Raw genomic sequence first — 15,648 nt, 5'->3', positions numbered from 1 at the left:
CATACGTAGGCAGAAGATACTTTGATCTAATAGACCAGACAACTTTTTTTGGTTCTTGAATGGAGTAATGTGAGATTTTAGTTTTCTGCAGTTTTCAGTAAATCTAATATAATGCTTTTTTATAATGCTGTGCCGGGAACATCTTTTTTTTTTTCAATTTAAGAGCAAATTAATCATGAGCAATTGATTGCTAAATTGTGATACGGTGGCTCGTTTGCAAAACACCGATTGCCTTTATTTTGTTCATTCCTACACGGATGTACGTTGATGCAAAATCCAGCAGAGGAGCCAGACGTGGAACAAATGAAGTTACACGATCCGTCGTCTGGAATTACCGAATGAAATACGCCTGGAAATCGCACTAAAAATGTAGTTCCGAAGTTTAATGAATCAGACACTTGTGGGACTGCACTCTGTTGCATTTTTTTAATTAAAAATTGTTTTGCGCTGGTTATGGGGTACTAGGTTGAAGAAAAAAAATCACAGGGTTAGATTTTTGAAAAATGTTGACAACCATCCATTGGGCTAAAGGAGTTATTCTCAACTGGTGTGTCGGGTCCCAAAAGTCCTTTGCTGTGGACCGTGGACAGGGATTGAAAAACAAAAGCAATATAAACGTGTATTTTGATGATTGCACACTATGGAAGGACCATAGAAATGAACGAATTGATTAAATCATCGCATATTAGCTGTACCATTCCCGAGGGGAAAAATAGTGATGAAAAACACCCTAACCGCTAGGGAGCAGTACTGTAATTCGATTGTAGCTCTTCTACGTCAAAGAAGAAGCCAGGAACCGGAAATAAACACACGCTGTGCAAACGATCCAGTGAACTACGGTTTCCTTTCTTTTAGTTAACCAATTTTGTTTAGGTTAAAATGTCCGGTACTGCCTCCGTTGCGGGCGAAGTGTTTGTTGATGCATTGCCTTATTTTGACCAAGGTTACGATGCTCCCGGTGTCAGAGAAGCTGTGAGTAAAGTGTATTGTAATCAGGGATGTTAAGGCTAAGCATGTGCTAACATACTGGATTGTTTGATTTAGTTTCATTATCATACTGTATATACCTGTCAATTGTGCGAAGAAGCTAGAAATCTATCAGTTGTTTTGATTCTGCTGTCCTACGAACATAGATTTCCGATTACGTATTTCTTCATTTTACGTATTTCTTATAATTATTCAAACACATTATCGCTCTTGCCCCCAGCCCCAAATATATCTATATATATATATATATATATATCAACCGAAAATGCGATGTTTGTGGCCTTATTCAGGCTGCAGCATTAGTGGAAGAGGAAACGAGAAGATACAGACCAACCAAGAACTACCTGAGCTACCTGCCTACGCCTGACTTTGCTGTTTTTGAGGTGACAAACATTCTAGGTCCCCCAAGTCCCTTTCAGAGCTCCTGCACTGCCAATAAATGACAACCTTCCCTCTCGTCCCACTTCAGACCAAAACTATGAAAAATGAATTTGATCGCCTAGCAGCACGACAACCAATGGAGCTTCTGAGCATGAAGAGGTAGGTTCCGCTTGATTATAGAGGAAAAATATATTCTGTTAAGTGTACCTTGCTTAGTTGCGTTGCCATCTTTCCTCCGGAGGTATGAGCTGCCAGCTCCCTCTTCAGGTCAGAAGAATGACATAACAGCTTGGCAGGAGTGCGTGAACAATTCCATGGCCCAGCTGGAGCACCAGGCAGTTCGTATTGAGAACCTGGAGCTCATGTCACAGTATGGAACCAACGCATGGAAAGTCTACAACGAGTATGTGAAGGTTACGTCTTCCAGTGGAAAAAATGTGGCCGCCGATCTAAAAGTAACTAAGAAGGACTTTTCTTTCTCTTCCTCCTAGTAACCTGGCGTTTATGATCGAGATGGCTCAAAAGGAACTGCAGAAATTCAGGTGAACGGTCGCTTGAAAGGGGGCTCTCCTGAAAGTAAACAAACACGTCATTTGACTTGTGTCACACACAGGAAACAAATTCAAGATTTGAACTGGCAGCGTAAAAATGACCAGCTAGCCGGAGGAGCCAAACTGCGAGAGCTGGAGTCAAAGTATGTAGCGTGACTCGCTGCGTACATTTCATTGAATTTCATTCATTTGTAGGCTAACATTTTGACGTCCCCCCCCCCCTCCCGACAGCTGGGTGTCGCTGGTCAGCAAGAACTACGAGATCGAGCGGGCCATCGTCCAGCTAGAAAACGAAATTGGTCAGCTCAAACAGCAGCAGGGGGATGAAAACAAAGAGAACATTAGGCAGGATTTCTAACTTCCGCCCACACTATTTCATTCTTTGTAAGGCACACCCTCCCTTTTTTTTTTTTTTTTTTTTACTTTAACAATGACAAAAGAAAGATAACTGCACAAGCGAACATCCTGAAAGGCGAATCTTTGACAATAGATCTATGAGGGAAGTTAACAATTCTGAATGAAGACTATGGACCTCATTGATCATGTCTTCTCATTTTGTCACAAGCAGCTCTCTTCCTCATCCCTTCTTTTTCAACGATGTTTTAATAAAGTCAACATTTCTTTCCTAAAATAGTTGTTTTTATGGCACCCATCAGCAAATCTGTTGACTGTATGTTGTTTCACTGTGCTTACATAAATTTAAATCATTATACCAGCCATGTTTTATTAAACCGGTGCTTCTCAAATATTGGGGCAAGCTCCCCACAGATGACCTCAGGGAAAAGGGGAAAATCCACTGCATAGAGTTCACATAAAACCAGCTTGGTCTATGGTCATGTCACGTGTGGCCACTTGATCACTGTTGTCCCAAAAGTCAAAGCAAACATTGCGAAGCTCCGTGAGCTAGCTTGACTTGAGCTGTAACACATAAGGGAGTTTGTTTACAGAAAGCGCAATTCCCACGGCCAACGTGGACACGTCGTTTAGTGTTAGATCTGTATTTTACGCTCACTGGTATGAGAAGGACTTTGGTACCTGGCCCTCCATGTCTGGACGTTAGCAGTCGCTGTCCTTGAAGTAGTCAAAAGCAAATGAGGAGAATTGACTCCTTTGAAACCTTTCACAATAAAAGGTAGAGGAAATGGCGTAAAACAAAAAAAAACAAAAGCCCTAAGGTTGTGGACAACATAGCTGAACAAGCCGGAAGCTTAAAAATGAAATGGGCAGGTCAAATTGCCCGTGGAGAGGACATCAGATGGACTAGCCCACCGATAGACATGAAAAGCTCGAGTCAAAGACCTAATGCTAGCTGCGTGAACAAAATTGTTGCGTATTATAAGTGGGGAATTATGGTATACGCATGTGTGCGAAACTTGTTTTTAGTGTGTGTGTGTGTGTAATGCATTATACTGTTGCGTTACAGCAAAAGGTAATGCATTACAGTAATGACATTACTTTTGTAATGCATTACTCCCCACACTGCTTATGAATATTAAAGTTTGCCGAAAGCTGTAGCGGCCATTCCTGGAATATGCGGAAGTAATGAAAGCGCGTGAGTTGTAGTGGAGCCTGCGCGGCACGTTGACTGACACGTGCCGGCACCGGTGTCTGGTCGGTCAGCGCTGAGTCATCGGTCCGTCGAGCTGACACTTCGGGAAATTAGCGTTTCCTTTTTTGCTTTGACCTTTTTTTTTTTTTTTTTTTTTTGGGAGAAGGGGGGGGGCTGAGGGTGATAAATATCATCTGTAGTGTGTATGATGCGTGGCTGGCTATTGCCTGCTCATTATTATTCCTTATAATAATGTCATTTATGATGACATAGCTCCATGTAAATTATTTTTTTTGCCTGGACACTAATATTATAAAAATATAGCCCGTGTGCAACATACGGCCTCCTTTGTTCTTCAATTCAACCCAAGTGACACTTTACATCAGGCATGGATAGCTTAAATTATTTTTTATGTCTTGTAGAAATTTTATTTTTATTGGACCTGATCTACCAATGAGATTATGTTGAATGCAACCCCACTACTCTAAGGATTCTGATTAAAATTACGTTTGCGGAATATGAATTAACCCTTGCGTTATGTTTGTTTGGGTTAGGGTTACGACTCGGACACTGGGGTATCATTTTTGGTGGTCAGCAAATGACAGTACAAGGCAAAATGGTTGCCCCTTGATAGAGATGGATAACTGAGTGGAATTTACTGTTTAAACTACACAAACTCAATATTAATCAAAATATCATGTTTAGAATGGTAAGGCAATTTTTTTGAACAATCAATATCATCCCGAGCCATTCTTTTTGCAGTTATTGTTGTCCCGTGTTAACTAATGACCAAATCGTCACGTGGAGAGACACAATGTGATTTTTGTCAAGGTTTGTGGATATGTGACGAGGTCGCGTGAAATGTTTGTGAGCTGGTACACGACATGTGCTGCCGCATTAGCAGTGACACTTCTCTGCAAAGTGGCATTTACTTGGAAAGCATAACGCAAGCTTGTTCTGCAACCTGTACAAACCCTACCAGACATCTACAAAAGCTCCATTAAATTGCAACATTTTAAGGTTAATAACAGCATAATACAGTACAATGTCATCAGAGGGCAGAAGAATGGATCCTCTTGTTAATTTTCATCAAATTTAAAATTTTTATTGTCAGAAATGCAATGAGCCCCAAAAAAGACAAGCAAAAGGCTTTTCAGAATCGTAGTTTTTGAGCTAAGATTTGTATTCCTAGCCAATAACGACCCAAAGTAACTTTTGTCAACAATTTAACATTTAAATGCATTTTGGGCAAAACATTTGCATGGAATTTGTATGCTATATCTATACACCTTAAGGAAAAAAAAACATCACAATTACTCGATAAAATGAGGCAACACTTTTTAAGCAATATTATGAATTAATTTTACTGTTTGGTATTGCGTAATTATTAACTAAATGACCCTTAATAATTAGCCATTTAATATGAGTAGTCGAGTTTCTATACAGTAGCCCTGAATTACCACAGGCTTAAAGGGTTTCACAGTTAAAGAGAAATCAAAGATAGCATCACATCTGAGTAGCTTTGACTAGAAACAAAAGGGAATCAATTAACTTTAAATACATTTTGATGTGTGCAAAATGTATTTTTACTAGTACACATATCATTAGTTAATTACACATATACGATGTGCTTTTTTTTTTTTTTTTTTTTCAAAAACACTCCATTTTTGTTTTGGTTTTAATTCTCTTTTGCTTTCTTTTCAAAGCTAATTTACTGTATATTAAATTGATCTTTTTTAGGGGTTTAACTATAATATTTAATAATACTGCTTGTAATTATTGCCTCATATGGATAAATGTGACGTTTTGTTCATACAATACACTTCAATATAGCCAGAATTGGATTTTTCAACTCATGTCATGTATTGGTATCAATAAGAGTCTTTACGCAAGTATTTTCAATAATTGCGACTTTTACTGTGTTGTACTCTTATATTTAGTTATTTATTCGTGTATTTATCTATTTCTTAAACAAAGAAAAAAACTGTCACGAATGTACACGCCAGGTCGATTTGTTTTCGCTCTGACTATTGGCCCACTTTGTCACATGACAAATAATCTGGAACCAATCAGCCCTCAGCGAGCTTGTTTTTCTTCCGTCCGCTTCCTTGTTTCGACGAGCTCGGGACGACGCAGTTTTAAGATCGGTTCGTCTTGCGTCGGGTTTATTATACCCGTCATCCAACTACCGTACAGGCAAGACACTTTTAAATTGCTCATTTTATATTCAGTGTTTGGTTAATTTATGTTACTAGGCAACGCTCGAAAAGAAAAACGCAATCGCTTTTTTTTCTCGCTAGATGTGCAGCGATCTTATTAACTACATGTTTTTCTTTGTTACCAAGTGTTTTAATGTGTCATTTTCGGTCTCCGGGCGGATGACGACCGGCTTGAGCTAATCAACGGTGGCGTCACGCGATGAACCTTTGTCCTTTCGATTTGTTATGAGTAGAAAACGTGTTTCATTCATTAAGTCGACATTATTGAGCTCGTAGGATGCCAGTTTAGGCTGAAAAGTAAAGATGGAAAAAAAAAACTGCTTGAGTTGATATTATAGTTAAAAAAAAAAAAAACATGACTCCTTTAATCAATTTGATATTTTCATGGAAATTATGTCCCACAAATGATCTGTCTTGTTTCTTTGCCGGCTATGTGTATTGAATGCTCTTTGACGAAATAGCAGTAGGCGCATAATAAAAATAAATTTGTGAGCACATTGAAACCAGTCATTATGTTCAGTCTTTTTTTTTTTTTGCTTAGTAGTTTACCGTTAGATTTTTCGAAAGTAAAATATATGCATGTGAGTTTGGGAAAAACCGCACAAGATGTTGTTTACCATGTCGGAGACGATCATTTTCAATTGATTTTCACAGCTATTGTTACGGAACATGTTGAAGGATGTTCAATTTTTTTTGCTCTTCCGTAAGATTCTTCTCATGCAAAATATGCGCATATTGAATAAAGGTTGGGAAACACCGTACTAGACGTTGATTACAAGGTTGGAGACGATCCTTTTGGATTGATTTTCACAGGTATTGTTGTCTGTAGAATATGTTGAAGGACGGCGTCCTCACAAATGTGCCTTTTGGATGGGCCGCGGGTGGAAACCTAACTACGTTATGCCCCAATGGATCCAAATGGGTCTGGGAAGGTCTTGGAGAATGCGCTCAGGATGCAAGGGACATGGCCAGCGTCTACCTGGGCCTGCTGTCTATTCTGTGCTTCATGATGTCCTCGCTGCCGTAAGTTTTGCCCTCTCCGGGCCTCGGCGAGGGAAATAAGCCTTGGCCTGAACCACGCCTGTTTTGATCGTTCACAGGCAGTATTACAGCTCGTGCAAGACGGGAAATATGGACAGCGCGCTCTCCATTTGGTTTCTGCTGCTGTGGTTGGGGGGCGACACTTGCAATCTTGTGGGGTCCTTTCTAGCGGACCAGCTACCGCTACAGGTGAAAATGAGCTTCTGCTCTTCTGATGACACGCGGCGCAAGTTACGAGAATGTCCTCTTCCATTGGCTCGTCTTTAGTTACAAAAATGTCCTCTTCCATTGACTCGTCTTTAGTCGGGCTGCCTCCAAATTGTCCCCATTTCCAAACTGTTTGTCCGTGCTACACGGTTTTTCTTTCAACATTCCTTCGTGTCACAAGTATTCAAAATGTTTACTATCAGATCAGTCTTCTTCGACTGACAAACAAATGAGGACATTTATGGTGCTTTCAATGTGCTTTTGTCTTATTAGTCCTCTCTTAATGTTTAGGCAGACTAGATTTTTGATGGTTGAGTTTTGCCTAAAAAAAACAAAAATGTGTCACTTCATATTGGGGCTGGACAAGCTTTTGTCCCCTAAAACACTCTTGAGTTTAAAACCGTCGGAACAGCAAGATCACATTTCAGAAAGTTCTAATGTTCTAGCTATTTATCATTTAGTTGCATGTAATTTAATCATAATCAAGTAAGCAGTTATTTGATAATATACCCTACAAGCAAATTAGTTGGGCGTGGGCCAGATTAAAAAAAAAAGTGTATCTGAACTGTAGCTTGATTGGCTATCCAAGCTACCTGATTATTGGATTTTGGTGTCACCGTATGGGTCTGATTTTGCGTGTTGTCCTCGTGTTTTTCTTCCTTTAGACATACACGGCTGTTTATTACGTTTTGGCGGACTTGTTGATGTTGGCCATGTATTTATACTACAAGATGAAGAACAGAATGGTTGAAAGTGAGTATCCTGCTTTGAACGGTTTGGAATCCTGGTTTCGAATGCTGCCTCAAAATGGAAAAAATGTACAAAAATATACACAAATTACATTGATTAAATCAATCATATAACTGAATTACAAGCGTTATTTGCTTCAATACAAAACGTTAATTAGATGCAAATGAGTATTTATCGATGCCAAACCTTTGCATAAAAAAATACCTGGCACAAACGAAAATGCTAACGCGCTAAACGCATACAAGGCAGAAGTATATGCCAAAAATAAGAACGAACATTAGCTAGCATGTTATCCACAGTCATAAGTTGTTGGATCAACAGACACATTTTTCGCATATTGTCATAAATGACAAAATCTTTACAACGAAAGTACAATTTACACACATTCGTGGGCCAGACTTGACGGAGAGAGAACCAGATGTGCGTCACTGACAGTGACTTCACTTAAGTGAAGCCACGCCGTCCTTCCTCACTACAAATGTAATAGACAGCGGCCAGAGGCGGCGCCAAAAATAGAGCAAGCATAAAAAAGCACAAATGGATGAACTGTTACAGGACAAACTAAATCAGTTCCAAAACTTCATTATTTCGGGTGCGACCCAATCGGTCCGGAGGCAGTTGAGCCAAGGACCGGAACCCGGGCTACGGACAGGAACCGGGCCGCGGACCGGCGGTTGGGGGCCTCTGCTGTAAAGCACCCATCCAGCAAATCTTGATTTCACAGTGTAGCTCCTTTTTAAATATGAACCATATGTGTTGCCTAATCCTAAACAGAACACCGGCTTGCCTGGTGCTAACGTACTCTTTTGAATAGTGCTGACTGCCTATTGATAGCAAGAATTGTATCACTGAATACGAGACCGCTAGAACAGAAATAGTAGAGCAGAAAAATGCATGTGGACTGTGCTAACAAAATCCTGGATCTATTTTGAAGGCGGCGTATTATGCGAGAAAATAGTTTTGAAATGCTATTTAAAAAATTGGCTCTTCGGAGAGCCTGCCTACACAGTAAGCGAGAAATTACGCAAACCAAGTCAGTGGTTTTGTTGGGGCGGATGACAGCGTTACCACCATGTTCTCTTCTAAGAGGCTGAATCATCAAGATTTTTTTTTTTTATTAGGGAACTTATTTCTGCTGAGCGGTATATTTGCTGCAGTTCTGCAGCTAGGAGATATCCTGATGACATCACATGTTGCGTTTCTCGCAGTCTTTTTGGCCTTGCAGCTCTTTTCTCGAAAAAAGTGCTGAAATGTCTCCCGACTGACTCGGCTGTTCCGCTCTCCACCAGACAGGCGGATTTTGCACGCGGTGGGTGTGCTAGGCATCCTGGGCTTTACTTCAAGCTTCGCCAAGCTTCCGGGACGGCTCGCCAGCCAACAGGAAGTGATGACCTCTGCATACAGGGGACGTACTCTGCTCTCAAGCACAGATCTTGCCGCGGTCAGTATGAGGATTGTTCAATTGGATAACTAGTTAGACCAGTCTTTCTCAAATGGGGGGGGGCATGAGGCGATGCCAGGAGGAGGGGCACGGATGACCTCAGGGAAATGGCTTTGTTTTTGCCATGTGAAATGTCATTGCAATGAAAAAAAAAGTTTCAGGCACTTTGATGCACTTTTTTTTCAGTTTTAGATTAACCTGTAAGCTGTATAAAGGCTGTAAAGGAGTAGTTAAGTTATTGAAAGTTGATTCATGTTGCTTTTTACTCTTTTGAATGTTAAAAAGGATACAGTTTAAGTTATACTTAAATTACTTTTGATTGATAATAAAGTGTGTGTGGGGGTGGGGGGGCAGGTTTTCTCTTTCCTGGAGGGTGGCTTTGCAAAGTAAACAAGAGTTAGACCAATTAATCAGATGGGCAAAAATAATTTGCCAATTATGTGAACATTTTACTTTATGTAGTCCATCTACAGCAGTTTTAGACAAGTAACACCGGTGTCATTATTTATTACGCATGAATCCCCATTGTAACCTTGTAACCCTAAATATACATCATAAAATCTTCAGATCTTCATTTTTACAAGCAATGATTAGATGAGTCATGCAAGAAAACTGTGCAAAGAATTGACCTGGCTGTATATTTTTTTTTACGACAAAAATTTGCAATGGCCTAAAAAAATTCGTATCGCGTCCGTTTTTCAGGGATGTGAACGGCATTGAGAAATCCAAAATGTCGATAACCATTTAACATTTGTTTTTTCTCTTTTGGTTTTCTTGCTTCAGTCTTTTACCCCAAAAGAGATCATCGGATTCTCCATCGGCTCGGTATCCTCAGTGCTCTACCTCTGTTCCCGACTTCCTCAGATATACACCAATGTAAGTCGTCTGTTGGTGTGATTATAAGATCACGCGCAATATGACATCGTAATAGGATTGCGCTTTTGACTGGTGCGGTTGTTGGATTGTCGAGCAGAGGTGTCAAACATGTGAATGTTGTTTTTGTTTTTTTGGTATCGCCGTTAAGGTTTGCGCCTTCGCTGGGGGGGGAGACACTCGCGTCAAACTGATCATCTCTCGTGTAAATGGGAAAACGTGTAAAGACAATGGAAAATGAACCAATGGCGTGAATGTTTTCTTTTTAGGAAAGTCACATCAATCTGCAGACTTGCAACGATAACAGTGTCAATTCAGTCTTCACTGCTTGTCCCTTGTATGCTACATAATATAACAAGGTTTTATTTACAAACATTTTTAGCAGGCTGCATAAAAATGACGTGGAAAGCTAAAGCTGTCTCACAGGCCTTGAGTTTGACACCTGCCACAGTAAATAAGAAAAAGTTGACCATATTGGGTAAATAATCTTTTTTTTTTTTTTTTTTTTAAAAAAAGGTCAACTGAAAACATCTACCTGGCAAGACCCTGATTGAGCCACCGTTTTCCACATTTCCAATCAAAATAAAGTCATATTCAATGATTTCAAATTGGACCTGGCACACCACAGTTGCAGTTCAACTGTTGCTGCACATCAACAGAAATCACCCAAATGCAAAGACGGGCTCGATTGTCTTGGTGCACCACCTAAGGGCTGAATGGCTAATGCTATTTATGTGTTAAAAACAGGGATTTAATCATTATAAGGCTTTTGATAAAGACAATATTAGTACATGACGAAGAAAGAAAAGAACTTCTCTGTATAGTGTGAGACTACTCTAAGCCACTGCAAACTATCTCTAGCTGCTCGGGTTTAGATGTTCAAATATTTACTAGTATGTGGCAGTCAAACATGAAATGTGCCCAATTTGCTTGCCAAGAGGAGAAAGAAGAAAAACAGGAAGTTATTGAAATGATGATAGCTAACAGGTAGTCTCAAGTTTACTCTTGGGATATTGTTGAAGCTGTTGTCTGTTAAGCGACTTTAAGGTCACTAATAAATGTGGAATGTACATATAACGCTATGTAGGTGTGCACTTAATGGCAGTTGGCCTTTTTTTTTTAAATACCTAAAAGTGACACTGTGTAAGATTTAGGGTTTTTTTCATTAAAAATAAATACATGAAATGAATATACATGTCAAAACCTGCAAGTAAAGGGTTCTTAACGACCAACAGTATGTTTTAAATATGTATAGTCTAGTTATCGTTAAATGATCTTACATGGGGGGTGGCACTCCTCCGAAGGTGGCCATGTCTCTTATAGCTATGGACAACAGGAGTGTTTGCTGCATTTACCGTAATGCCCCTAAAGCTCCACGGGCGCATGCGAACAATTCCGCATACTCCCTTTAAATGGTAATTGCTAGCTTGCTAATGCCAATCACAAACCATTTATCATAGCTGTCTAATATTTCACATGTAGAGGATGATTAACGACGAGTATTTAGATGCAGTCGCGTCATCGTCAACAATGGTAAATTATAAATAAAGTATATACATATAGAAATATAATGATATATTTCGGGGGGTGGGTCGATCACTTGTGGATAATCGATTTAAAGATTCGATAGTTACAGCCTTGAAGTGATGTAACAATGTTCTTAGCCTAAATATTTGTTTCTACGTTAAGACGCTGGAAGAGCGCCAATCACAAGATGTTTTTCTTATTGGTCTTACTTGAAGCGGTTAGCCCTCGAACGCGATATTGCTCAAATACGCTCAAGTCGGACTTGTCTCCGCAGTTCAAGAGGAAGTCGACCGAGGGGGTGTCCTTCTTCCTCTTTGCTCTGGTTATCCTCGGAAACACTACGTACGGCCTGAGCGTGCTGCTGAAGAACCCCGACCAGGGTCAAGGAGAGAACAGCTACGTGATCCATCACCTGCCCTGGCTGATCGGGAGCCTGGGAACGCTAGTTTTGGACCTCTTTGTATCCTTTTGCCTGCCTTGCAGTCTTGTGACCGCGTGCACACGATAGCAAACGTCCAAACAATCAACAACAAGCAAGCCTCTGGGGCCGTTATTGTGTTTACACTGATAACAAATGCGGAGCGCAAGTTCTGCTGAGGATGATCAATGATACCGCAAAAATAGAAAAAGCCACCGATGCACTTTGAATGGCTTTATTGAACCGTCGCGTAATCAACGTGTAATAAGCGCGTTCTCACGTGAGTTGCCACGGACTGCAACTACCGTAATTTCGCAAACATAAGACGCTTTTTTTTTCTCCAAAAAATGAAGGCCCAAAGTATGGACGTGTCCTATAAACGGTACCTTTTTATATATATAATTCAACACCATTCAAGGCAGACTGATCTGTCAGCCAGCCAGCCAGCCACATAAACTGGGTTTCGTCGCACAGATTTGCACTTTTATACAGGCCGTTTTCTAACTCATTATAATTACCGTAATGGTAGAGCAAGAGGGCGGACGTCAGTTGGCTGTTAGCAGCCGGCGCCTGTCGTAGCTAACAGCAGCTCGTGTTAGCGGAGATTGTTACGGCATTGTTTTCGATAAAATAAGTGAGCAGACTGAACCAACGTACGAATCCATCCTTGTTCACACGCAGGAATATCATTAAAACGGAGAGCATCATGTCAAGTTTATGATGTCTCTCGCTAATTCATTTAAGAGTGGCAAGGTATGGACCCTGCGCACCAATTAGAGAACACGGAAAGGTAATCAGTTTGACTCGTCTTTTGGCAAATACGCACAATCATAAATTGGTGAAAAACAGCTGCTCTGCGACCAGGTATTTATGGTAAAGTTAACTTGAGCTGCGTCACGTGGAAAAGAGCGCAATTTAAAGTTACACTGGCGAGGTGTTCACTGATCACTCAATGTGGAAAATCAAAAACACACTTAATGCGCAACAACAACAGTTTGCAGTTCAAATGCATATTTTGCTGAGTCATCACACAATTTCAGTTTTTAGCCTATTAGTTTAAGCGTTTTATCGAGTTGTTATACTTGTAGGACTAGAAGCGAGCCCACTACCATTTTCACTGCTTTTTAGGAGTCTTGTTGTCTTCCTTAACGCTTGGCTTCAGATCTCCGTGCAATTCATTAGCTACAAGAAATCTGCGGGCCGGTTGGATGCTAGCACCTCGGAGACCACGCCTCTGATAGTGAGCTAGAACCTTCCCCCAAACCGCTCCTCGAAAGAAAAAAAAATTGCCAAATTAGTATCAACACATTTCTTTTTTTATTTTTAAATTGTATAGTTATAGTATTTATTTCACTCCCTTTTCAGGTTATTATTATTTTTTTTTTTAAATAGTGCAGACGAATTATGAATATTTCTGGTGCAGCTTTAGCTGCAGTGGTGACATTCCGTCTTTGTTTTTAAGAGAATGGGAGAGAATTCTTTCAAGAAACGTCAAGTTTTTCTCGCTAACAACTTGCTGCTGCATGAAGATCTCTGGTCTTGCTTACAGTATGGTTACAACTTGAGTCTTTATATTAAATGTTGTTTCCCTGCTCTTAAATGTAGAAATTCTACATTTTTATTAAGCCTTAGAGTCTGAAAAAAATGCTGCTTTTGTTTTTGTATATTTTAAACACATTTTAATTTCCGTTTCATGGCTGGTTTTGTAGTGATGAGCAAATGAAGCTTCATGAAGCACTCAGTTGTTGCCTTTTGTTTAAAGACAAAAGCTGGTGCAGTGGAAATGTTAAATTTCCTTTTTAAATCACTAGTGCCATCTAGAGGAGTAAAAAACCCACAGTGCTTCAAGCACTTGTGGTATTTTTTTTTTTTTTTTTTACTTGGCTAGTGCCCTTGGTTTTAAAGCTATAAAGACAGTGCACTGGAATTGTGTTAAATTTCCACCGCATCTTTAAATCAAGGGTGCCATCTAGAGAAGCTAAAGAAAAAAAGTGCTTCATGAAGCTTCGTGAAGTACTTTTTTTTTTTTTTTTTTTTTTACTTGGTTGGTGCCCATGGATTTAAAGCTGGTGCATTGTGTTCAATTTCCAATGCATCTTTAGGTCAAGAGTGCCATCTAGAGGAGTCAAAAAAGATGCTTCATAAAGCTTCATTTGTCCATCACTACTTTTTTGCCTATGTACTAAGTTTTTAATACAAACACCATGAGCAGTTTTATTTGCACTGGTGATGGGGCATGCCACATGAACCGGTATACACTATAGCAATGCACGTTTATTTTTGGTTTTCTCAGCGTCCTCACATTATTTTTGCACACATTTTTTTTTTGTACTTTTTGAGGGAAAAAATGACATTGGGTCAGTGTACTGTAAAAAGAAAAAAGAGGGACAAATAAAAAATAGAGAGGGTTTGATTCCTTTTCCTTTGAGATGTGTATTGATTGTCCTTGGTGTTGTTTTGCCTTTATTTGCAGCCTGACAGTGAACTCTTTAAACATGCACTTTGCCACCATGCAAGCACGCACACAAGCGCACAAACCGTAAGAGCCCACCCACTAGTGGAAGGTCAAAGGAAAAAGGAGGCTTCCGCGTGTGTGATTGGGAAACAGTAGCAAGGAGATTGCCGTGACCCCCCCCCTCCCTCTTGGCGTCACTGAGGGCGAACGCTCATCCATCAACAAGGATGAACCCAGGCGATTTATAAACACGACTAGTGGGAATTTCTTAATGAGACACTTTGGGCCAACGCAAACTGGAGAGAAATCTTCAGCCCTCCGCCAAATAAACACATTTTGACATATACAGTACACATCAGAATTTTAGAAACACCTTCACGCTCATTGTTTTTCGTTTCTTCGTTTTTAACCCAACATTTTACCGTATTGTTCACACTATAAACTATTCATAAGTCGCAGCAGCAACAATTTTACAGAAGATTAATTTTTGTTATGTATAGGCTGCACTGGAATATAAATACTGTACATTCATCAGGTATCTATGCAGAAAAGGGATTTTTAAAAAGATTTTTAATTGTTTAGTTATTTTTTTTAAACGGCCTGGTTATAAGAGCAGCACAAAACATCGACTCATACTGGTTGTTAGAATACTGCACCAACGTAACAGTAACACACCCGATTCCGTTGACTGGAATGCCCCCTGGTGGCATGTGAAATAGCCGTTCAAACTCAAAGTCAATACTATTTACATACACGAATATGCATGTTGGACTCCATATCAAGGCAACAAATACAATTTCTTAAAACAAAGTTAGGAAACTCCAGTTTCTTGAGAGTCATATCCTGCCCATTTTGCACATGTCCCTCGCCTATAGCACCTGATTCAAATGATCATTAAGCTCTGTGGAAGTCTGATAACGATCCTGATGATGTGAATCGGGTGTGTTGAGTAGTGATTGGAAAATGAAACCTTGTGATGCACTTGCGATTCTTTTTTTTCTACTCCTCTAGACAGAGTTTTTAGTTAAAAGATAAGGCAAGTGCAATGAAACGGCATGCACCATTCCCATTGCTTCTTTAAAGCAAGAGTGCCATCCAGAGGGCCTACAAAATATCACAAGTGCTTCATGAGGCTTCATTTTCCCATCGGTATTATTGAGAGGCATGGAAAACATGCAGGCTAGAGAAAGCCTGTCTTAAAGAAACACCAAACATATTCACTGTATATATTTTTAGCAGTAAAAGGTTA

General features: G+C 39.9%; 2 protein-coding genes across 3 annotated transcripts; both read left to right on the top strand.

Annotated features, from left to right (window-relative positions):
* Positions 1-775: 775 nt before the first annotated feature.
* Positions 776-2,550, top strand: bcas2 (BCAS2 pre-mRNA processing factor). Its single transcript, XM_088435939.1, has 7 exons — positions 776-972; positions 1,278-1,370; positions 1,457-1,527; positions 1,610-1,771; positions 1,860-1,910; positions 1,982-2,062; positions 2,151-2,550. Exons 1-7 carry the CDS (start codon positions 880-882, stop codon positions 2,275-2,277), a joined length of 678 nt encoding a protein of 225 aa, XP_088292065.1. The 5' UTR covers positions 776-879; the 3' UTR covers positions 2,278-2,550.
* Positions 2,551-5,558: 3,008 nt separating this feature from the next.
* slc66a1 (solute carrier family 66 member 1) lies at positions 5,559-14,374 on the top strand. 2 transcript variants are annotated; one of them, XM_088408996.1, is made up of 8 exons: positions 5,559-5,664; positions 6,517-6,710; positions 6,788-6,917; positions 7,601-7,688; positions 8,975-9,126; positions 9,910-10,002; positions 11,801-11,986; positions 13,107-14,374. In XM_088408996.1, the coding sequence occupies exons 2-8, from the start codon at positions 6,520-6,522 to the stop codon at positions 13,191-13,193; spliced, it is 927 nt and encodes a 308-aa protein (XP_088265122.1). In that variant the 5' UTR covers positions 5,559-5,664; positions 6,517-6,519; the 3' UTR covers positions 13,194-14,374. The 2 variants fall into 2 exon arrangements, with proteins under 2 accessions (XP_088265122.1, XP_088265123.1); XM_088408997.1 differs by having other exon boundaries at positions 5,579-5,664; positions 6,501-6,710.
* Positions 14,375-15,648: the final 1,274 nt, after the last annotated feature.

This window comes from Hippichthys cyanospilos, chromosome 2, assembly GCF_059441005.1.
Source record: "Hippichthys cyanospilos isolate Australia breed blue-spotted pipefish chromosome 2, RoL_Hcya_1.0, whole genome shotgun sequence".
Lineage (NCBI taxonomy): Eukaryota > Metazoa > Chordata > Actinopteri > Syngnathiformes > Syngnathidae > Hippichthys > Hippichthys cyanospilos.
Note: the sequence above shows the minus strand (reverse complement) of the source record. Positions and strands in the feature narration are given on the sequence as shown.

Coding starts and splice junctions, on each gene's coding strand:
- slc66a1 (XM_088408996.1), top strand. CDS start 6,520: ATGTTGAAGGACGGCGTCCTCACAAATGTGCCTTTTGGATGGGCCGCG. Junction 6,711..6,787: donor TTCATGATGTCCTCGCTGCC/GTAAGTTTTGCC, acceptor GATCGTTCACAG/GCAGTATTACAGCTCGTGCA. Junction 10,003..11,800: donor TTCCTCAGATATACACCAAT/GTAAGTCGTCTG, acceptor TTGTCTCCGCAG/TTCAAGAGGAAGTCGACCGA.
- bcas2 (XM_088435939.1), top strand. CDS start 880: ATGTCCGGTACTGCCTCCGTTGCGGGCGAAGTGTTTGTTGATGCATTG. Junction 1,911..1,981: donor AAGGAACTGCAGAAATTCAG/GTGAACGGTCGC, acceptor TGTCACACACAG/GAAACAAATTCAAGATTTGA. Junction 2,063..2,150: donor CTGCGAGAGCTGGAGTCAAA/GTATGTAGCGTG, acceptor CCCTCCCGACAG/CTGGGTGTCGCTGGTCAGCA.